The sequence below is a fragment of the Ahaetulla prasina genome, chromosome 5 (assembly GCF_028640845.1).
Source record: "Ahaetulla prasina isolate Xishuangbanna chromosome 5, ASM2864084v1, whole genome shotgun sequence".
NCBI classification, from domain to species: Eukaryota; Metazoa; Chordata; class Lepidosauria; order Squamata; family Colubridae; genus Ahaetulla; species Ahaetulla prasina.
The window spans coordinates 12,624,866-12,648,843 of record NC_080543.1 but is presented as its reverse complement, the minus strand read 5'-3'; the positions used below and the strand labels follow the sequence as shown (position 1 = coordinate 12,648,843).

The window sequence follows — 23,978 nt, the reverse complement described above, 5'->3', positions numbered from 1 at the left end:
AGCATATGCATCAAGATAAATTCCTTGTGTGTCCAATCACACGTGGCCAATAAAGAATTCTATCTACCATGTTTCCCCGAAAATAAGATCCTGACTTATATTTTTCTGAACCCTGAAATAAGCGCTTGGCCTTATTGCCATGCTTTCAAAAGCCCGATTGGGCTTATTATCAGCGGATGTCTTATTTTGGGAAAACAGGCTTTCTGTCTGTCTATCTATCTGAGAGCATATGCATCAAGACAAATTCCTTGTGTGTCCAATCAAACTTAGCCAATAAAAATTCTATTCTATCTATCTGAGAGCATATGCACCAAAGACAAATTCCTTGTGTGTCCAATCAAACTTAGCCAATAAAAATTCTATTCTATTCTATCTATTCTATTCTATCTATCTATCTATCTATCTATCTATCTATCTATCTATCTATCTATCATCTATCTATCTGAGAGCATATGCATCAAGACAAATTCCTTGTGTGTCCAATCAAACTTAGCCAATAAAAAATTCTATCTACCATGTTTCCCCGAAAATAAGATCCTGACTTATATTTTTCTGAACCCTGAAATAAGCGCTTGGCCTTATTGCCATGCTTTCAAAAGCCCGATTGGGCTTATTATCAGCGGATGTCTTATTTTGGGGAAAACAGGCTTTCTGTCTGTCTGTCTGTCTGTCTATCTGTCTGAGAGCATATGCATCAAGATAAATTCCTTGTGTGTCCAATCAAACTTAGCCAATAAAAATTCTATTCTATCTATCTGAGAGCATATGCATCAAGATAAATTCCTTGTGTGTCCAATCAAACTTAGCCAATAAAAATTCTATTCTATCTATCTATCTATCTATCTATCTATCTATCTATCTATCTATCATCTATCTATCTGAGAGCATATGCATCAAGATAAATTCCTTGTGTGTCCAATCAAACTTAGCCAATAAAAAATTCTATTCTATTCTATTCTATTCTATTCTATTCTATTCTATTCTATTCTATTCTATTCTATTCTATTCTATCTATCTGAGAGCATATGCATCAAGATAAATTCCTTGTGTGTCCAATCAAACTTAGCCAATAAAAATTCTATTCTATCTATCTATCATCTATCTATCTGAGAGCATATGCATCAAGACAAATTCCTTGTGTGTCCAATCACACGTGGCCAATAAAGAATTCTATCTACCATGTTTCCCGAAAATAAGATCCTGACTTATATTTTTCTGAACCCTGAAATAAGCGCTTGGCCTTATTGCCATGCTTTCAAAAGCCCGATTGGGCTTATTATCAGCGGATGTCTTATTTTGGGAAAACAGGCTTTCTGTCTGTCTATCTATCTGAGAGCATATGCACCAAAGACAAATTCCTTGTGTGTCCAATCAAACTTAGCCAATAAAAATTCTATTCTATTCTATTCTATTCTATCTATCTATCTATCTGAGAGCATATGCATCAAGATAAATTCCTTGTGTGTCCAATCAAACTTAGCCAATAAAAATTCTATTCTATTCTATTCTATTCTATCTATCTGAGAGCATATGCACCAAAGACAAATTCCTTGTGTGTCCAATCAAACTTAGCCAATAAAAATTCTATTCTATCTATCTGAGAGCATATGCACCAAAGACAAATTCCTTGTGTGTCCAATCAAACTTAGCCAATAAAAATTCTATTCTATCTATCTGAGAGCATATGCATCAAGACAAATTCCTTGTGTGTCCAATCACACGTGGCCAATAAAGAATTCTATCTACCATGTTTCCCGAAAATAAGATCCTGACTTATATTTTTCTGAACCCTGAAATAAGCGCTTGGCCTTATTGCCATGCTTTCAAAAGCCCGATTGGGCTTATTATCAGCGGATGTCTTATTTTGGGAAAACAGGCTTTCTGTCTGTCTATCTATCTGAGAGCATATGCATCAAGACAAATTCCTTGTGTGTCCAATCAAACTTAGCCAATAAAAATTCTATTCTATCTATCTGAGAGCATATGCATCAAGACAAATTCCTTGTGTGTCCAATCACACGTGGCCAATAAAGAATTCTATCTACCATGTTTCCCGAAAATAAGATCCTGACTTATATTTTTCTGAGTGGCGCATCACATGTCCAAACTTCTAGTAGAAATAATGTAGCTCCTATATTTCCTTTTTAAAATAAATAAATAAATATTCTTTTAATACAAAACATTCCATCATTTATTAAACAGTGTGTCGTCTGGGTACCTATTTTTTTTTGTGCCCTAACAATTAAAGTTTACCACCATTCCTATATTTTATTTATTTTACTTATTTATTTAATTTTGTCATAACAATATACACAAGCATAACACAAAAGATTATATAATATATAAACATATATATGAGGAGAAACAAGGTAGTATAAACATATATATATATATATATATATATATATATATATATATATGAAGAAACAATAGGACAGGAACGGTAGGCACATTTGTGCTCTTATGCACGCCCCTTAGAGTCCTCTTAGGAATGTGGTGGGGTCAACAGTGGATAGATTTTGAAGCCATGATGTTCTTCTTCTGCCTGGACCTCATTTGCCTTCAATCTTTCCTTGGAGGATTAAGTGAAGTGTGCTGTATTTTTCTGAACCCTGAAATAAGCGCTTGGCCTTATTGCCATGCTTTCAAAAGCCCGATTGGGCTTATTATCAGCGGATGTCTTATTTTGGGAAAACAGGCTTTCTGTCTGTCTATCTATCTGAGAGCATATGCATCAAGACAAATTCCTTGTGTGTCCAATCAAACTTAGCCAATAAAAATTCTATTCTATTCTATTCTATCTATCTATGCTACTGTTGAATGTGGCAACACTACTGTTGATGTGAACTATAGTGATAAATCCTGCCTACCAACACACTTTTTTTAAAATTTGCATTTATATCCCGCCCTTCTCGAAAGACTCAGGGCAGCTTACACACTGAATCCTCCTGGGCTGCATCATCCTCATGATTTCATCAGAAGGATGGAAAGCCAATAAGATGGCAACCAAAACTAGAACATGGCTGGCTTCTGGGAGTTGAAGTCCACATGTCTTAAAAATTGCTGAGTTCCTGTCTAAGGTAAGACTAGAACTCAGAGCCTCCTGGTTTCCAGACCAATACCTCCACCATCACACCAAACTGGCTATGTATGGCATGGTACACTTTTACGCAAAACGTTTCAATCAAACTGTCTGTTTCAATGAAATCTTTCAGGGAACTGAAGCTAGCGTAATCTCCACATGGTACAAAATTAAGCATTTTTCTAGAAATTGATACATACTAATTACGCGCAGTTGTTTACTGAATCACAATAAGACAACGGTTCCAGACAGGCGAGCAGTAATCAAGAATTGGCCTAGCATGATTTTGAACTTAATAACAGCAGCAAGACTGTTGATTGGACAATATTGGAAGAAAAAAGAATTACCCACAATAGAAGAATGGATATTGAAAGTTTCCAATTTGGCTGAGATGGCTAAAATCTCAGCCTTCTTGAAAGACAGTACTCAAGAAAAATATCTAAACGAATGGAAGAATTGGATTGATTATATTCAAAATAGATATCAGATTAAGAAATTTCAGATTGCCTTTGAATGAAGGACGTTGTTTTTGATTTTAATGGAAGAAGTCAGGTTATGTGAGAGAGGATTATAATTGTGTTAGATTTTAAAAATTTAATGTATGACTGTTTGTTTATTAAACTATACCTTGTGTTTGCTCCGGGAAGTCGGGGGTTGGAGGAGGGGAATGAGAGGGAGGGGAGGGGAAAATTTAATTGTTGTTGTAAAACTTTTTCAAAAAAAAAAAAAAGAATTGGCCTAGCAAATGTTTTATATGCTCTGGTCAGTAGCATGGTGTTTTTGGAAAAGAAGCTACGTAGAATTAAGAATTATTTCCAATAGTCCATTAAGAATGTTTCTTTCTTTCTTTCTTTCTTTTTTTGTTTTCTTTTTGGCTTACAGATTTTTTTCACACACTTTTTAAAAAAAAATCAAGTTGTATTGTTTTTTTTACTTTCACGCACACCCACATATTTTATGAACAGAGTATTGACCATATCAGGTCGTATACAACTTGTCATATCCAAATACATTTTACGTAGTTACAATTTCTGCCAAAATATTCTTTTTCCCTACTTTTTTTACAAATTAACGAATTAATATGAAAGTTTAAAGAGAATATATACTATTAACAATGGATAAGACCAGATGACTAACTGAAATAATGTTAAGAAATTAAGATTTGAGGGTGGGTGGTAATATTGTTTATATAATAAGTGCAGAAGTATTAAGATAAGTATTAAGATAAGTAAGATGGGCCTCTGGTGGCTCAGCAGACTAAGTCTGTCTGTTATTAACACAGCTGCTTGCAATTACTGCAAGTTAAAGTCCCACCAGGCCAAGGTTGACTCAGCCTTCCATCCTTTATAAGGTAGGTAAAATGAGGAGTTCAATGAGTTCAATGCCAAAGGCGCACAAAACGCTGTTCCCTTCCCAACAAAGATGGTCCCTATTTTTCTAGTTGCCTTTTTTTTAACCAGCTTTCAAACTGGGCCTCTGTGGCTCAGACTGGTAAGACAGTCTGTTATTAACAGCAGCTGCTTGCACTTACTGCAGGTTCAAGTCCCACCAGCCCCAAGGTTGACTCAGCCTTCCATCCTTTATAAGGTAGGTAAAATGAGGACCCAGATTGTTGGAGGCAATAAAAGTTGACTTTGTATATAAATATACAAATGGATGAAGACTATTGCTTAACACAGTGTAAGCCGCCCTGAGTCTTCGGAGAAGGGCGGGATATAAATTCAAATTTAAAAAAAAGTTAAAAAAGATTTCTCCACACTCTTGAAGAAATCTTCCACCACCAAAATGGGACTGTGATAACTTGCCACAGCCAATTTGCCACAGGACAATTCACTGCAGGACATGAGCTACACTAATATTGAAGATATAGAGAATAAAATCATTAAAGAAAGGAAGCCAAAGGAGAAACCAAATGAAATGTGAATGACAAAAATTAAAATAATTTTAGCTATTTTAAGTAATTAAACTGAATTGTTGAATTGTTGAATTCTCCCGTTTTCCCATGGTGAGTTGACTTTGGCAAGTTGTCCCATTCCATCCGTTGGGTCTCCTAGAATGCATTGCATATAGGTAGTCCTCGACTTCCTTTAGTGACCGACTGATAAAAGTGGCTTGCGACTGTTCTTCAGACTTACGACCATTGCAGCATCCCCATGGTCACGTGATCCATGACTCATATTTATGATGGTTGCAGTATCCCGGGATCACTTGATCTCCTTTTGCGACCTTCCGACAGTGGGGAAGCCTGATGGACAACTCCAGTGATTGAGGAAGCTCTTCCACTGATGAATTGTTCTCACAGGAAATTTCTCGTACCTTCTAAGTTGAATCTCTCCTTAATAAGTTTCCATCCGTTACTTCTTGCTCTGCCCTCAGGTGTTTTGGAGAATAGTTTGACCCCCTTTTCTCTGTGATTAGCCTTAGTAAGGCCACACTTGGAATACTGCATCCAGCTTCGGCCGCCACAATGTAAAAAAGTTGTGGAGACTCTAGAAAGAGTGCAGAGAAGAGCAACAAAGAGGATTAGGGGAAGGGAGGCTAAAACATATAAAGAACGGTTGCTGGAATTGGGTATGTCTAGTTCAGGGATCTGCAACCTTAAACACTCAAAAGAGCCATTTGGACCTGTATCCAACAGAAAACACTGGGAACCACAAAACCTGGGTGGGCATGGCCAACTCGATGTCACTCACTTCTACCAGTCACATGATCCCCCTAGCCATGCCTACTCAGCTGGTCATTAGGGCAGAGAACCAGAGAACACTGGGAACCACAAAACGCTTTTGACATCTCTCTCTCCCTCCCTCTCCTCCCCTCTCTCTCTCTGTATCTTTCTATGACTTTCTCCCTCCCCACCCCCCCTCTCTCTCTGTCTCTGCCCCAGCCACTTCTCCATCCCCTGCCATTGCCCTTACCTTCTTAGGCTAGGCGAGGAGTGACTGGAAGGGGAGGACGAGGGGCGGGGCCAGCCAGTGGTGGGATCCCTGACAGGGAGCCACAGCAGAGGGACCAAAGAGCTGCGTGAGGCTCTGGAGCCGCAGGTTGCTGACACCTGGTCTAGTTTAATGAAAAGAAGGACTAAGGGGAGACATGATAGCAGTGTTCCAATATCTCAGGGGTTGCCACAAAGAAGAGGGAGTCAAGCTATTCTCCAGAGCACCTGAGGGTAGAACAAGAAGCAATGGGGGGAAACTAATCAAGGAGAGAAGCAACTTAGATCTAAGGAGAAATTTCCTAACAGAACAATTAATCAGTGGAATAACTTGCCTCCAGAAGTTGTGAAAACTTCCAACACTGGAAGTTTTTAAGAAGAGGTTGGATAACCATTTGTCTGAAATGGGATAGGGTTTCCTGCCTGAGCAGGGGGTTGGACTAGAAGACCTCCAAGGTCCCTTCCAACTCTGTTATTCTATTCTATTCTATTCTATTCTATTCTATTCTATTCTATTCTATTCTATTCTATTCTATTCTATTCTATTCTATTCTATTCTAAATATTGGAAGACTAGAAGAATGGTTCAGCAATGGGATATAGTTACCTGGTTTGATCTTTGATGCCTGGGGAGCAGCTCTTAAAATATTTTGGCGATGATGTAACAATCTAAGGCAACACGAGTAATACCAGTAAACAGTAAGTCAATGCACGATGTAAATTCATTCTTACACGCGCATCCTCCCCCCCGCCCACCTCAACGGACATATTTGTGGTATATGCGCGTGGGATCCATTCACCTCCGACCCACGCTCATCCCACGCGAACTTAATTCCGACAAACAAAGGGGCTGCGGACTGACCGAGTGGGATTCGCCAAGGACACACGGGCGTGCAAGAAACAAAAGAGCCAGCGCTTGCACATGCAGAGGAGGGGGATTCCCCTCCGAAGCTCCCGGGGGGGATCCCCTTCTCTCCTCTTGTTGGAGACCCCTGTGCCCGGCCCCGGAGAGAAACGAAGAGGGAGGAAGCGAAGGGAAGGCTGGCCCGAACCAGCCGCCTCTCCCCGCCCGGCCGCAGACAAAGGAGCCGGTCGGCGCCATCCGGCAAAGTTGTCTGCAAGGCGCAAAGGAAGGTGGAAAGAGTGGGAGGTGGTCAGATCTCTGCCCCCCCCCCCCACACACACACACCCGGGACAGGGGAAGGAAGGGGGCGAGGGGTGAGGCGAGGGAGGGGGAGGCCGGAAGGAGGGGAAAAAGTGGGGAGGCTTGGCCGTCGGGGGCTGAAAAGGAAGAACCCGGTCTGGGGCTGCCCCTTAAACGCGAAGCGGAGCCGGTTCGGGCACCATGGCTCCATCTTGCAAGAGCTGGCTCGCCAACGAAGGAAGCAAGCATCTTTTCCTGGTAAGAGCCAACCTTTCCCAAGTAGCTTAAACAAGGGTTGGGATGGGGATGGGGGTTGTGTGTGTGTGTTTTAGTGTTAGTGTGCAAGCGCGCTGGCGATTGCCGGTGCTTGGACACGCGCGCCAGGACGAAAACTTAAAAAGATTTTTTTTTTCAAAGCGCTTTGCTGCTCTTCTCGCCCACGCGGACCGAGTCCGGAGGAAGTTTGTAAAGATTCTCAAGTCTTTGGGACAAAAGTGCCTTTTGCAAGAGGCAACTGGACTTTCTGCTTTGTCTTTGAATAGAACAGAACAGAACAGAACAGAACAGAACAGAACAGAACAGAACAGAATAGAATAGAATAGAATAGAATAGAATAGAATTCTTAGTTGGCCAAGTGTGATTGGAGACACAAGGAATTTGTCTTTGGTACATATGCTATAAGGAGAATAAAATACATTCATCGAGAATGAAAAGATACAACACAGTGCTAGTCAAAGTTACTACAAGCTAGCAAATGGTACTAGGGAACAAATAAAAAACATTATAAATTGAAAGATACAAGCAAGATGGTTATAGTCATAAGTGGGAAGAGATAGATACTAGTCAGGAAGAGAAGAATAATAGTAATGCAGTCTTAGTAAATTATTTGACAGTATTGCGGGAATTAGTTGTTAAGCAGAGTGATGACATTGGGTGGGAGGGAACTGTCTTTGTGTCTAGTTGTTCTGGTGTTTTGCTTCTCATCCAAGAAGTATATTCTTGGGAATTCCCCACCATCCAGGCAGAGCTGAAGGAGCTTCTTGGATGAGAAGCGAAAAGTCTTCAAAGAAAACCCAAAAAATCCAGTTGCCCCTTGAAAAAAAAGCACCTTTGGGACAACAGTGACCTGGATGACTGAAAATCTCCATAGACCAGGGGTCTCCAACCTTGATTCCTTTAAGACTTGTGGACTTCAACTCCCAGAGTCCCTCAGCCAGCAAAGCAAAGCTGGCTGAGGAACTCTGGGATTTGAAGTCCACAAGTCTTAAAGGGACCAAGGTTGGAGACTCCTGCCATAGACGACTGGATTTTCTTGGTTTTTTTCTTTGAATGGTTCTTCCAATGGTTCTTCAATTTCTTCTTAAAAACTTCCAGTGTTGGAGTATTCACAACTTCTGGAGACAAGTTGTTCCACTGATTAATTGTTCTCACAGTCAGAAAATTTCTCCTTAGTTCTAGGTTGCTTCTCTCCTTGATTGGTTTCCATCCATTGCTTCTTGTCCTGCCTTCAGGTGTTTTGGAGAATAGTTTGACTCCCTCTTCTTTGTGGCAGCCCCTGAGATATTGGAATACAGCTATCATGTCTCCCCTAGTCCTTCTTTTCATTAAACTAGACATACCGGGTTCCTGCAACCGTTCTTCAGATGTTTTACCTCCAGTCCCTTTATCATCTTTGTTGCTCTTCTCTGCACTCTTTCTAGAGTCTCCACATTTTTTTTTACATCGTGGTGACCAAAACTGAATGGAGTATTCTAAGTGTGGCCTTACCAAGGCATTATAAAGTGGTATTAATACTTCACGTGATCTTGGTTCTATCCCTCTGTTTATGCAGCCCAGAACTGTGTTGGCTTTTTTGGCAGCTGCAGCACACTGCTGACTCATATTTAAATGGTTGTCCACTAGGACTCCTAGATCCTTCTCACAGTTAACTGCAGTGATTCACTTAACAGATGTGGCAAGAAAGATTGTAAAATGGGCCAAAGCTCACTGAACAACTGTCTCACTTGGCCGTGGAAATTTGGGGTGCAATTATGGTCGTAAGTCAAGGACCAGTGTCTGGCAAAACCCAGCTGTAAAATATGGGCCAGTTGCCAAGCAACCAAAATGGGATCATGTGACCTTGGGAGGGTCATCGAAACTTCTAGCCTAGGTCTTAAGTCCCTTTTGGTGGTGGGGGAGGGGTCTGTCGCAACCTTGCTAAACCATTGGTTACAAGCAGTAGTGAAATCTAAATTTCTTTCCTGTCGGTTCTGTGGGCGTGGCTGGGTGGGCGTGGCTTGGTGGGAGAGTCATGCGGCTGGGTGGGCGTGGCTCTGTGACTGGAGGATCAAAAGACCGAAACTCACTAACAATGTCCTGCTGAAGCAGGGTCGGACTAGATGACCTCTAGGTCCCTTCCAGCCTTGGATTATCCTATGAAGCTGTGTCTAGTGCTAGGTTTGTAGTCCTTCTTTCCTCTCCTTTTCCCTCCCTCCCTTTCTTTCTTTCTTTCTTTCTTTCTTTCTTTCTTTCTTTCTTTCTTTCTTTCTTTCTTTCTTTCTTTCTCTCTCTCTCTCTCTCTCTCAAACGAACCCCCCATTTTTTTGCAGAGCAGGCTTCAACTTTTTTACCTTTTAAAAAAATGCTTTTAAAAGTAAAAAAAAAGCCTCTGATGATCAGGCACCTAGACTGGGATCATCAGAGCTTTGTTTTGATCCTTTAAAAGCATTTTTTAACAACCTCTTTGGCCGAAGAGGTTGTTAAAAAAATGCTTTTAAAAGTAAAACAAACAAAAAAGGAAGGCTCTGACGATCGTGTGGCTCAGCTGGGCATTGGGGTGGGGCAGGGATTTTTGCTACGGGTTCTCCGAACCACCCGCTGCCATTGGTACCGGATTGGCCGATTATGGTCCGAACTGGGAGCATTTCACCCCTGGTCTGTTGCAACCTTGAACAGTTGCTAAACCATTGGTTGCAAGTCACTTTTTTTCAGTGCCGGTCACTAAATGAACTGTTGTAAGTTGAAGACTACCTGTATTTATTCCCCTTGAAACAATAGCTTCAGTGCAGGTTAATGGAAAAAATCACAGAGAAGTAAAAATAGCATTATTTAAGTCAGGTGTGCGGCTTCCCCCCCAACCCCCGCTGCATCCGAGATGTCAAACTCAAGGCACGTGGGCCACATGTGGCCTGCAATGTGGTCAGATCCAGCCCATGGGGCCGTCCTAGAAAATGTAAAGGGCCAGCCTGCATGTCTTTGGCCCAGTTGTGACCCAGGCCCAAGCAGGTAGTAGGAAACTCAGTCAGTGTAAAAACAAACAAATTTTATTAGAACAGCTGAGAATTAACTCATTCTCAGCATCGTCCGAACTAAATGAAAGCAAATTCCTCCCAACACAAATTCCTCAGTCCTATCCCCAACCTTGGTCCAATTAGGCAAACTGCCAAGGGCCTTTCTTGGCTAAAGTTCAGAAGACACCGATACAAAATGAATGCAAGAAGATGAAGCTATCAACGTTGTTTTCCGGCAAAGCCCAAACGCCGTTGCTGGTCTTTTAAGCCTTATGGGAGGGGTCAATCATCTCTTGGCCCTACTCCTGAGTTTTTCTCTTTGCTTGAGCTGCTCTTGCCTTCTGGCAGGTCTTCTCATGTGTGCATTAGGAACAGACTCCTCCTGTTCCTCTGCCTCACTACTGTCAGTCTCTGAAGGATCTGGAGTCCACTCATTACTCCCCGATGGCCCTGGCCCCACCTCTGCCTCCGATGCAGAACCCTCATCCGGGCCTTCCCTAGCCTCCAGGACTGGCCCATGTTCTTCCTCAACCTCATCGCTTTCTGACTCCGTTGCCAGCTCTGCAGGCTGCTGGCAGACCACAACAGGCCCGGTCTACCCAGTGTGAAGAGGAAATATGCCAGCAGTTTGGGGAGTGGCGTCAAGCTGGTCATGCCCACCCAGTTGGCCACACCCACCCAGTCGGCCAGACCTGCCCAGTTCCCTCAGGTCAACCACAACCTTGATGTGGCCCTCAATGAAATTGAGTGTCATTCTCTTTCTGCGGCCTCTTATGCTTCCACCATGGCTTGGGAAGGGGAGTAGATGGTCTCGACATAGGTCGCCGAGCCAGCCCCTCTGGTTCCCTCCATGGCTTTCTTGTCCTCCATCTTCCCTGAGTCTTCACGCCGTCCGATTTCAGGTCAATGTTCAGGGCTCAGGACCCTGGACAGCGCCCCGGTATCCAAGGAGTTGCTTGAATTTTCTTTTTATTTATGTTTTTGATAAAGTTTTTTATTTATAACACAACACAATATAACAAACACAAAACACATAATGTACATTCCCTTTTTCACAACTGTTTCGTAGTGGTGATCTCCTCATATTTACATTTTCTCCCAATCCCCTTTATAATATTTATATCCTTCTTGTCTCATTATCCCTTATTACTCTATAATTCCTATCACTTATATTAAATGTGTACATTTTATACACTATCTTACATACATCTTGCACTTATTGTTTCTCCCCTTTCATCACTATTCATTTTTTCTAGTCTCTAGCCACTTGTACCATTTATCCCATAGTACATAATATTCTGTATCTTTACAGAAGATTCTGGTTAATGTCATGGTTCAAAGTAACACCCCCAATGAAAGAAAACTCCAAGGCTTGAATGTCCTCTAAGTTCCACTTTATTAGAGATGTCATATTGGCACATCTGGGAAAACCTGAATCTGAAAGCTTCCAGGTTTTCCCCACCCAAAGGAAAGAACAAGTCCTTGCCCACCACCCATAAGTCCATCATATGGTCCAATCAAAGCGCCATCCCAACTGGAGATGCCTTCTAGTTCCAGCCATCCAGGTGCAGGGCAAGATGTCCTTGACTCTCTGAGAAAGGAATGTTATTTTGACTATATATCACCCTGGCTCCATACAATCCCCATTCCCAGTTTCCCACAGTAGTAAATGTGGCAGGCCTGAAGATCCAAAGAAAAGGATGGACCCTTCTGTTCTACATATTTCCACATTTGACAATTTCCTGCAATAAACCTGCAGATGATAGCAGATCCCATTATTTTTGGACAGAGGGGCTCATTTCTGAGTCAGTGTTGACTCCTAATTATGTCCCTGAGTTTTTATTGGCAAGATTTTTCAGAAGTGGTTGGCCATTGCCTCCTTCCTAGGGCTGAGAAAGAGTGACTGGCTCAAGGTCCCCCCTCCCAGCTGACTTCATGCTTAAGGTTAGATTAGAACTCAGTTTACAGTGACAATTGACCCAGGAGTGGCAGAGAATGTGCAAAAATGAACAGATTAACGCTTGCAATTAAGGTAGAAAGAACAAACTCAATATTATACAATATGGGAATTATTTTATCAATGGTTAGAGAATAAAAACGGAAGTTGGAAATAAAAGAAGATTAAAGAAGAGTAGAAAACAAGCTAGAGATGTAAACAATACGATAATTTATTATTATGACTATTAGGATTATTATGTTTAATATTATTATTATATTCTTATTAGAAGATATGTTAAGAGGGAAAAATGAATAAGTTTACTATGCTCAATTGTTCAATATACTACAGTTGTAAGAAGAGAGAATTAATATCAACGTAATGAATGTTGTTGTAAATTTTGATGGTTGTTGCAAAGAGATATTTGTACCCAGACAACACCACTGTTTAAGGGAAGATGGAATGTTTATATTTTTTAAAAAAGAGAGAGAAAGGAGTGGCAGAGAAGAATAAATGAAACGCATCGTCCTTTATTTGCTAAATTTATATCCTTTTTCTGCCAGAGCCCAGAGCAACTTATAGGGGGTTTCCATCAGGGGTGGGTTCTATTTACCTTTACTACCGATTTGCATCATGCCCATGCCTGCGCGCTTGCTCTTCTGCGTATGCACAGAAGAGTTTTGGTGACGTTTGGGTAAGTGGGTGGAGCCTCCCGCTGATTTTACTACGGGTTCTATAGAACCAGTCCGAACCGGGAGCAACCCACCACTGGTCTCCATTATACACCCACACAGCAACTCTGTGTGGTAAGCTAATTTAATACAATCAGCAGTAATATGGTTTGCTGAGGCAAGAAAAGAGAAAAGAGAAAAGGACTCCCTCAAACCCCCATTATGTCTAAATCAGATAACCTGATATACGGATGTATTAAGCTAACAGCTGGTCTTCCCAGCTTTCCAAGCCGCAAGCGACACACACTCCCTTCTAGCTTAGTTGAACAAGCTGTGAGAATTGATTCAAAGGCCACAGTAGAAAAGAGATGGAAAGTTTTGACATTAATCACTGCCGCGGAATGGTTGGTGAAGTTGACAGATTTTGCAGGATATTTGGATAAATGTCTTCTTTGCCTGGGAAAAAAAAAGACACCCACATTTATTGCTAAATGGAAACTTCGTAGGGATTTTTAATGTAATTTTTTTTTAAAAAAACAACTCTTTTGATGATTAGATAGGAGGGGGGGAAATATGATGTAACTGTAGAGAGAGGGGTTAAAATCTGTTTGTACGTTTAACTGCTGTGAAGAATATTAGAAGGCTATATATATATATATATATATATATATATATATATATGTTTTCTGAGGTTTTCGCGGGTGTTTGTATGTAGGTCTTTGGTTATTCGGGTTTTCTCCGTAAAATTGGAAGTGTCTTGGCGGCTGACGAAGTCTCATTCGTCATCTTCAGGCTTCAGCTTCGTGCTTTGCTCCCAGAAGCACGAAGCCTGAAGATGACAAATGAGACTTCGTCAGCCGCCAAGACACTTCCAATTTTACGCTGGAGAAAACCCGAATAACCAAAGACCTATATATATATATATATATATATATATATATATATTTTCTTCAACTTTGTTGGCATTTTTGCCTTTTTAAAAAATTTCTTTTTTTGTTTTATATTAATTTGTATTAGCTTTCATTTTTTTGTTCAAAAGTCTTAATTGTATTATTGGAATATATATTATTATGTACCATATACATTATAAAATGTAATTATGAACTGATGAAAAAATAAGTAATTTTTAAAATTAATTCATGTATACATACAGTATATACTGTGTATACTGTATATTGTGTTTGTATATGTATATACATGCCTATATATATATACACATATGCATATATGTATGCATATGTATTTGTGTGTGTGTGTATTCATTCAATGTGTGAGACTGGGTTCAGTACAGCATTCCTGCTAATCACTTAAACATTAAGTAGCAGCAGGACTTATTTAAAAAAACCATAATATCTATACTGAATGCAGAGTATGAACGTAGCCCATTCTTTATCAGTACTGGAAAATATTCCGTTATATTTGACATAAAATAGTAGATGTATTAAGAAATACAGAGGGTAAGGAAGCTTCAGTTTTATCTAAACTACATTTTGAGAGAGAAAGAAACAGAAAATTATCCTCTTGAACTCAGAGACTCATTTAATTAAAAACATGCCTTTGAGAGCTATAGTAGTGGCCAAAATTGTAGAAAACTTTTGGGAAAAGTGTATTTTCGAGGTTTGATGGCTAATAACACCACTTGTTTTTGGAGTTTCAAGATAATCATATTCCACTGCTAGAATGGCCTGGGAATAGCCCAGACTTTAACCCAATTGAAAATCTATGGAGCCGACTAAAGAAACTTGTTAGTCAGAAGCGACCCAGCAATAAAACCCAGTTAATAGAAGCAATCATTCAGTCTTGGATTCACATGATAACAGCTGCAGAACTAAAAGACTTGGTTCACTCCATGGGAAGACATTGTAAGGCCGTAATTCATGCTAAAGGTTACCCAACTAAGTATTAACTGACATGGTGATAATTTGTGTATATCTCGTTTTTTCTATGGTGACAATTTTTGTATATTTCATTTTTTCTGCGTGTTTCACTTTTCTTCTTTACACTGTAACTGCTATTCTAATAGCAAATGCTTCATAAAAGTTATTGTATTTCATTCTTGATTAAATTACCTTTCCATTGATATATAATTTTATGGTACTACTCCCAAAAAAAGTGGTGTTATTAGCTAGTTTTAGAAAATACATTTTCCCAAAAGGTTTCCACAATTTTGGCCACTACTGTAGATACAAGGAGCAGTCATGGAGAACGTTCCCTTCACCTCTCTTTTCATTTGCTCTGCTAGTCAAGGAAGAGGTACCAAGAGGTGATGAAATCTCCAAGAAGGGGTGGCAAGTCAAGAGACAATAAAGAATAACAGAGTTGGAAGGGACCTTGGAGATCTTCTAGTCCAACCCCCTGTTCAAACAGGAGACCTTATAACCATTCCTGACAAATGGCTGTCCAGTCTCTTCTTAAAAGTCTCCAGTGATAGAACACCCACTACTTCTGAAGGCAAGTCATTCCACTGGTTAATTAAAGAGGGAAGAGAAACTACTTTAAAAAGGAAAAGATCTTTTCTTGTGGGGAGGGTTTATTAGTTTCAGAAGAGCATAATCCACCTGGCAAAGCACTTTATTTTTTTGTCTAATGCTTGAGCAGGGGGCTGGACTAGAAGACCTCCAAAGTCCCGTCCAACTCTGTTATTCTGTTTGTATTGCATTAGCAACTGCTGAAAAATCCTCTCCTTAAAATATTGGAAAATGATGTCATCAGTCCAGACTAAAGACTGTAGATTAGACATGACTTCCACTTATGACTGTATGACTATAACTTGTTGCTGGCAATCCTTATGGTTTATATTGATATATTGATCATCAATTGTGTTGTAAATGTTGTACCTTGATGAACGTATCTTTTCTTTTATGTACACTGAGAGCATATGCACCAAGACAAATTCCTTGTGTGTCCAATCACACTTGGCCAATAAAATTCTATTCTATTCTATTCTATTCTATTCTAACCTGGGATTCCCCCTAGATGTAGGGTGGACTTTTTTCTTTGGAAAATTGGGGTAGATGGAATCCTAAACTCGATGCCTATCTCATCCTAAAGTCATCTGGTGGTTTAATGTGGTTTGGGTTAGCATTCCGAGCCAAGCATTATTGTTTGTAAACTCTTGAGTTATGATCTAGCATATTGGGAATCCAACCGATTGTAACGTACTTTTTAAAAAAAAAAAAAGTCCAGGAGGTCATGGTTTCCCTTGCAAAACAGGCAGTTTATTTACAAAACGTGCATCCCAAATTTCCATTGTTTTCTTCGAACGATTCCAGAACATGGATACAATTCAGTTAAGATGACCAAATGCTTGGAGTTGCAGCATTTCAAAATTAAAACCATTTTGGGCAGAGATGCTTACCAAAGATGTCAAATTAAGCAAAACTTCTGAAAACTCTCTTAAATAACATGCATGTAGACCTCATCAGATAGTGGGGGGAATTTTATACGGCTCCGTGCCAACTATTATAAAGTCGGAAGGGTGCAGTGGTTGGTTTCACATTTTGTTACCACCGGTTCACTGCCCGTGCCGTGCGCACACTCGCTTGCTTCATGTGTGCTCCTTCTGCACATGCGCCCAGCCTTCCGTGCATGCACTTTGCTCACACGTGCGCCTTCCGCACATTTGCCCGGCTTCAAAAATGTGCCTAAATAGGATGGCATAGAACCAGGGCCTGCGATTTCCGCTACCGGTTCGCCTGAACCGGTCCTAATTGGCTGAATACCACCTCTGGAAGGGTAGAATAGAATAGAATAGAATAATTTAATTTCTATACCGCCCTTCTCCTGAAGGACTCAGGGCGGTTTACAGCCAGGTAAAACACAATAAAAACATACAATATACAGCTAAAAACCCATTTAAAAAACCTATTCAATTTGGCCCATTAATTAAAATACACATTAAAACCATAAAAAACCCAATTAAAATTACTAATAGTTTTACGCCAGTCCTGCACGGAAGAATAAGTACGTCTTCAGCTCGCGACGGAAGGTCCGGAGGTCAGGGAGCTGTCGAAGTCCTGGGGGAAGCTCATTCCAGAGGGTAGGTGCCCCCACAGAGAAGGCTCTCCCCCTGGGGGTCGCCAGCCGACATTGTTTGGCTGACGGCACCCTGAGGAGGCCCTCCCTATGGGAGCACACAGGTCGATGGGAGGCAAACGGTGGCAGGGTAGATGGGTAAACAGTCTCTATTAGAATTTCACAATGTGGGATAAGGATGTTTAACCTTTTTTCTCCTGTTCCCATGTTGGCGCAAATTGGGAGACGGTTTAGAAAGCTATGAGGCGTGTTTCTTTGCATACGACACCTACTGGATGGTACCTAGTCAATAGGAATGTTCCTTAATGACAATTACAAGATGCCGGTGGAAGTATGCACATCTGGAGGAACAGGTTTCAAATGAATAAATATTCATTGTGACATCACGATGCAGCATCTGCTCTCTGAGCTTGGTTGTTTTCTTGTAGCTGTTTCATTATCCAAACCAGGTAACATCATCAGTGCTAGAAAACTCAAGAGATCATAAAAGACCCCGCAGAATAACAGAGTTGGAAGGAACCTTGCAGGTCTTCTAGTACAACCCCCTGTTCCGGCAGGAAACCCTATGCCATTTCAGACAAAGGTTGTCCAATCTCTTCTTAAAAACCTCCAGTGTTGGGGCATTCACAAGTTCTGGAGGCAAGTCGTTCCATTGATTAATTGCTTTAACTGTCAGGAAATTTCTCTTGCATTCTAGATTGCTTCTCTCCTTGATTAATTCTCATCCATTGCTTCTTGTCCTGCCTTCAAGTGCTTTGGAGAGTAGGTTGACTCCCTCTTCTTTATGGCAACCCCTTAGATAATTGGAACACTGCTATCATGTCACCCCCTAGTTCATCTTTCCATTAAACTAGACATGCTCAATTCCAGCAACCGTTCTTCATATGTTTTAGCCTCCAGTTTCCTTATCATCTTGGTCGCCCTTCTCTGTACTCTTTTCTAGAGTCTCAACATCTTTTTTTATATCATTGCAACCAAAAGTGGTTGCAGTATTCGAATTGTGGTCTTACAGAGGCATTGTAAATTAGTATTAACACTTCAGTTTTGATCTTGGGATCATGAGGATGCTTCAATGGTCATAAGTGTGGAAAACATTCATAAGTCACCATTTTCAGTACTATTGTAACTTTGAACCGTCCCTTAATGTTGTAAATTGAGGACTAAATGTACTACGTATAGGGGGAAGGAAGTTTCTGCAAAGATCTTAAGATCTTCTATTTTTCTAGTGCAGTTCCAAGATGGACTTCCATAATAATCCTTCATGAAGGTTTTACTGAGATACCTAGATTCTTTAAGAGTTAATGACTTGTGGGCAGGGGTGGGATTGAAAAATTTTAGCAACTGGTTCTCTGCCGGAAGAGAACCTCTGCCAACCACTGGGTGGGTGTAGCCATGGTGGGTGTGGCCTACTCAACCTCCTGCACTATGATGGGGGTGGGGTGGGGGTTGATTTGGCCCTCCCCAAGCTCCAGAGACTTTCCTTGAGCTTCTAGGAGGGCGAAACGGGCCCATTTCTGGACTTCTGGAAGTTCTGGGAGGCCCATTTTTCGCCCTCCCAGAGTCTCTGTGTAGGTGCTGCACTTACCTGGCATCCAAAATGGGCCGTATGGAGACTCTTGGGAGGGGTGGGTGGGGCGGGGCCAGCCAGTTCTTGAAACTACTGGTTCAGTGAACCAGATGTAAAATTAACATTCCGGTTCGCTCAAACCGGTCTGAACTGGCTGAATTCCTCCCCTGCTTGTGGGTTACCGAACCAAAGATGAGAATTAGAACTTGGAGAAGAATATATCTCTACCTCAAGTCACACTAATCAAGTTGAAAAATTGAGATTGGTTATGGCGATGAGCAAGATAGGAAGGAGAAGCTCCCCTCTTTAACTGATCAAAACCAAAGCCTGGGAATCTAAAGAAATGGAGCTGTTCCCACAACACATTTAATTAGATTAGTGGTGGAATTAGTGAGTTGTGTGAATGCCCAGAGTGTCATTTGTCCCAGTCAATCCAAGGGAATTCTATTTAATGCAATTCTGATAGACCATGAATAAAGAAAGCATAAGTTAAGTTAGTGGATGTATTGTGGGAACTTTTCAGATCAGTTGATCTACTCATTTAACCAGAGTGGTTAGGACTCTTTAACAGATCCATTATGCATCAGGTCAAATTAAGTTCACCCAGATTTCTGTTGTGGGGACATTCAAATCACTCAATTCACTTGGCAGTGGAAGAGGGGTTTCAGTATCCTTCTGGAGCAAGAAGACATGGGATCGTAAGCATTTCCTGGGAGTTCTGTACTGTATTCCTGAAATAGTACTTTTGACACATTTCATATGATTGGGTGGGAATCATCCCATTTGTCAATAGAAGCAATTACCAAGTTTCTAAGGCCATAATCCACTCTTCGTTTAAATAATTTTTATTTCCATTTTCCAACATCATATTTATGTACAAACTATTATCCATCATTAATCATTAATTTTATTTATTACTGATTCAGGCCTGCTCGACTGCCACTTCCTTTCTTCACAACCTCCCTCTCTACCCTCTACTACTTTCCCATCCTTCATCTCCTTCACTTTACTACTTCCTCTCCTCCTTCTCCACTCCTCCCTTCTTCCACCCTATCTAACCTTCTTATTCCCCTCCTCCTACTCAACTCTTTCCTACCTACTTTTTTCCCTCCTTCTACTCCTCTCTCCTTTTCTTTCTGAAATGGCAGTCGGGCAGCCCCAATATCATTTTAAAATTTAATTTCATATCTTCAAACATTACTGTACATTAATAATCAATCCATGTATCATTTCCCTTTCCCCCCTCCTCCCCCTCCCCCGGACTTCCCAGAGCAAATACCGGGTATTATGACCAACAATCACAAGCTAAAGTATACAAAATATACATAACCTCCCACCCTCCAAAATTTAAAACTTTAAATCCCCTCACAATAAAAATAAAGAGATAGGAAAGAATAATAAAAAAGAAAAGAAGCAGTACCAGCTTCACATATTACTTCTTCTTAAAATCCATTTTTAAAATTAATCCATCTTCTCAAATTCAATTTTTTTTCCACTTGTATATTCCTTCAAATTTCATAAGTCCATTTCTTAAATTACAGTCCATCTTCTCGAACTCAAATTTTCATCACATATATTTCTTCAATTGCCATAACATTTAATGTCCGTCCTTCTTACAGTCCATTTTAAAAATTAGTCCATCTCCTAAAATTCAAATTTTTCCCCCCACTTGTATATTCCTTCAAATTTCATAAGTCCATTTCTTAAATTACAGTTCAGCTTCTCAAACTCAAATTCTCATTACCAAGGCCATAATCCACTCTTGTTGGGTGTCCTCAGGCTGAGCCTGGACCACTGATTCCCACAGATAAACATAAGTGTGGATTCCTGAGGAGAGCAGGGGGACAGACTTGATGACCTTAGTGACCCTTTCTGGTATCGTGATTCCAAGGGTTGATTTTAGCGGCCCGTTTTGGCCGACAAAGTGCTTCAGGAGGCTGTCCAGGCCAAAAACGAGCCGCAAGGGGGCCTCAACCCCCCCCCCAATGAAAATGGGCTGCTAAAATGCCCCTCCCCGCACCGCTCCGTGGAGGAGAACTACAATGCTGATCCGACCCTTGAAGAAATCCAGTTTTTGGCCTGTTTTGGCCAGCAAAGTGCTTCAGGAGGCCGTCCAGGCTGAAAATGGGCTGCCCGGGGGCTACATGCCCCCTTTTGGCTGCCAGAGGCACTGCAGGCTGGTCCTTTGCTATTTCCCACCTGGCCCTGCAGGGCCGGATTTAAGCACCCCGCAGGGTTAAGTGGTTAAGACACCCCTGTCTTAACCACTATACCGACCGACGTGGCTCTCCTACTTTTTCTGACTATTTAACGTATCCATTAATCTATGGAGAGTCTCACTCATCCAAGCCTTTCGGCCAATCGCCAGATGAGTTCTGGTCCTACTTAGGCATGAGTTCTAGTCCTACTTGAGACCATGAGTTCTAGTCCTACTTAGGCATGAAAGTTGTCTGGGTGACTTCGAACCAGTCCCTCTTTCTCAGCCCAACCCGCAACTCACTGGGTTGACGTTGTGGAGAAAATGAGAGAAGTATTGTGTGCGCGTTCATCCCCTCGAATTATTTATACAAATAATAAAGGTGGGGTTTAAAACTCTTATCCATAAGTCTTTCACCTTTCAACCTTTATATATTATGGGCAACATCAGAAACGCACCAAAAGCAACTGGTTAAGACTGTGCACATTCCCTCCCCTTAAAAATATTTTTTTAAAATAAATCTTTGGGTATGTTTTCTCTTCTGCCCAGTTCCCAAGTTTCGGATCATTTGTGTACGGTCCAGTGGTGGGTTTCAATTTTTTTTACTACCGGTTCTATGGGTGTGGCTTGGTGGGCGTGGCATGGCTTGGTGGGCGTGGCAGGGAAAAGTTACTGTAAAATCTTCATTCCTACCCCACTCCAGGGGAAGGTTACGGCAAAATCCCCATTTCCTCCCGATCAGCTGGGAGTCGGGAGGCAGAGAATAGATGGGGGTGGGCCCAGTCAGAATTTTTATTACCGGTTCTCCGAACTACTCAAAATTTTCATTACCGGTTCTCCAGAACTGGTCAGAACCTGCTGAAACCCACCTCTGGTATGGTCCATTAGGGAGAAAGTTTCTGCTTTTTTGAACATGTGGTTTCTAATTACTCTTGGATTTTCTCCCCTCCCTTTCTTTTTTCCTCCTTCAGCTGCTCTGGCTCTGTCTCAACGTAGGATTGTTTTGGAAAACTTTCCGACTGTATTATTGTGAACCGCAGTACTTCTACTTGCATCAGATGCTGGGGGTAAGTGGCGCAGGAGGAATTCTTCCCTTTTCCTTGAAATTCCAATGAGGCTAATAAGGAAGATGTAAGATTCCTAGGGCTGTTTGAGGAAAGGGGTGAGGATGGATATTTGGTTTAGGGCAGGGGTCTGCAACCTTAAACACTCAAAGAGCCATTTTGACTCAGAAAAGAAAACACTGGGAGCCACAAAACCTGGGTGGGCATAGGCTTGGCCAACTCAACCTCACTCATTTCCACCAGTCACATGACCCCCTAGCCACGCCTACTAAGCCGGTCATTAGGTCAGAGAACTCGACCTCACTCATTTCCACCAGTCACATGACCCCCTACCCACGCCTACTAAGCTGGTCATTAGGGCAGAGAACCAGAAACCACAAAACCCTTTTGACATCTCTCTCCCTCCCTCGCTCCCTCTCCCCCCCTCTCTATGTATCTCTCTGTCTCTCCCCTGGGCGCTTCTCCATCTCCCGCCATTACCCTTACCTTCTCAGGCCAGGCGAGAGTGACTGGGAGGGGAGGGCGAGGGGTGGAATCACCCAACAGGGAGCCACAGCAGTGGGCTCAAAGAGCTGCATGCAGCTCTGGAGTTGCAGGTTGCTGACACCCAATTTAGGGAGAAGGGAAGACAAGGGAAGACAAAAGGACTGCCCTTGAGTTGAGAAAATGCCTTTGCAAGAGCCTGGGAAAGCAGACTCCTTCCTCCTCTTCCCAGCTGCAAACTGATGTGCTATTTGCCACATGAACTCTTGAATAGAGAGACTTGGACTTCTTCTGTTGCCACAAGGAAGAGGGAGTCAAGCTCTTCTCCAAAGCACCGGAAGGCCAGACAAGAAGCAATGGGTGGAAACTAATCAAGGAGAGAAGCAACTTAGAACTAAGGAGAAATTTCCTGACAGTTAGAACAATTAACCAGTGGAACAACTTGCCTCCAGAAGTTTTGAATGCTCCAACACTGGAAGTTTTTAAGAAGATGCTGGATAACTACTTGTCTGAAGTGGGTGTAGGGTTTCCTACCTAAGCAGGGGGTTGGACTAGAAGACCTCCAAGTTCCCTTCCAACTTTGCTAGTCTATTCTATCTATCTAAGTTGTTAAGTGAATAATTCTGTCCTTTAAGCGAATCTGGCTTCCTCCATTGGCTTCGAGTGTTGGAAGGCAGTTGGGAAGGTTAAAAATGGTGATCACATGCAGGGACATGTTTCAAAACCTGTCACTACTGGTTCGCTCATGGGTGTGCGCATGCACACACAATGCTTCTGTGCATGCACAGAAGTGTCTGGGTGGGTCGGCCGAAGAAGTTGTGAAAAAAAAAAGCTTTTAAAAGGCTCCTCTGGTGATCCCAGCTGAGTTGTCTGATCGTCAGAACCTTTTAAAAGCATGTTTTCCACAAGTTCTTCGGCCGAAGAGGTTGTAAAAAAAAATGCTTTCAAAAGGTTCTGGCGATCAAGCAACTCAGCTAGGATCGTGAGAACCCTCTAAAAGCTTTTAAAAGGCTCCTCTGGTGATCCCAGCTGAGTTGCCTGGTCATCAGAGGCTTTTAAAAGCATTTTTTTACAACCTCTTTCGCCGAAGAGGTTGTAGAAAAAATGCTTTTAAAAGTAAAAAAAAAAAAAGTTAGCCATGCCCACCCAGTCCCATTACCCCCCCCCCCGGCCACCAAGCCACGCCCACAGAACCGATAGTAACAAATTTTACATTTCACCCCTGTTTTCAACTCTGTTATTCTGTTACGATCACATTAACCAGCTTCGTGGGCTTGTTCGGTTGAGGGCTTCCACGTCAGCCCTTCCTAATGTGGAGGTCTCGAGGGACAAGTTATTATTATTTTTTAAATGCATGTTTGCATCACTTCAATTTCATTGTCTTGAGTTCCTTGTGAAATTTGTTCCAAAATTAAAAAAAAAAACAACCAAAGACGCTAACGGGGGAAAAAACAAATTCTTTCCAATGACTGCGTTCTCTTTTCTCTCAGTCGGAAGCAAGTAACAGATTTTTTTCAAGCAGGATCATAGATCAGGTTGCTGAAGCATTATAGATCAGAGGTCTCCAACCTTGGCCACTTTAAGCCTGGTGGACTTCAA

The 23,978-nt window shown here is 41.6% G+C and overlaps 1 protein-coding gene across 1 annotated transcript in view; it reads left to right on the top strand.

Moving 5' to 3' along the window:
* Positions 1–7,282: 7,282 nt before the first annotated feature.
* Positions 7,283–23,978, top strand: part of NOX4 (NADPH oxidase 4) — a 157,973-nt gene continuing 141,277 nt past the window's right edge. Inside the window, exons 1-2 of the mRNA XM_058186635.1 lie at positions 7,283–7,415; positions 21,804–21,899. Of these exons, the coding sequence (XP_058042618.1) occupies positions 7,359–7,415; positions 21,804–21,899 (153 nt within the window). The 5' untranslated portion in view covers positions 7,283–7,358. The remainder of the gene's footprint in view (positions 7,416–21,803; positions 21,900–23,978) is intronic.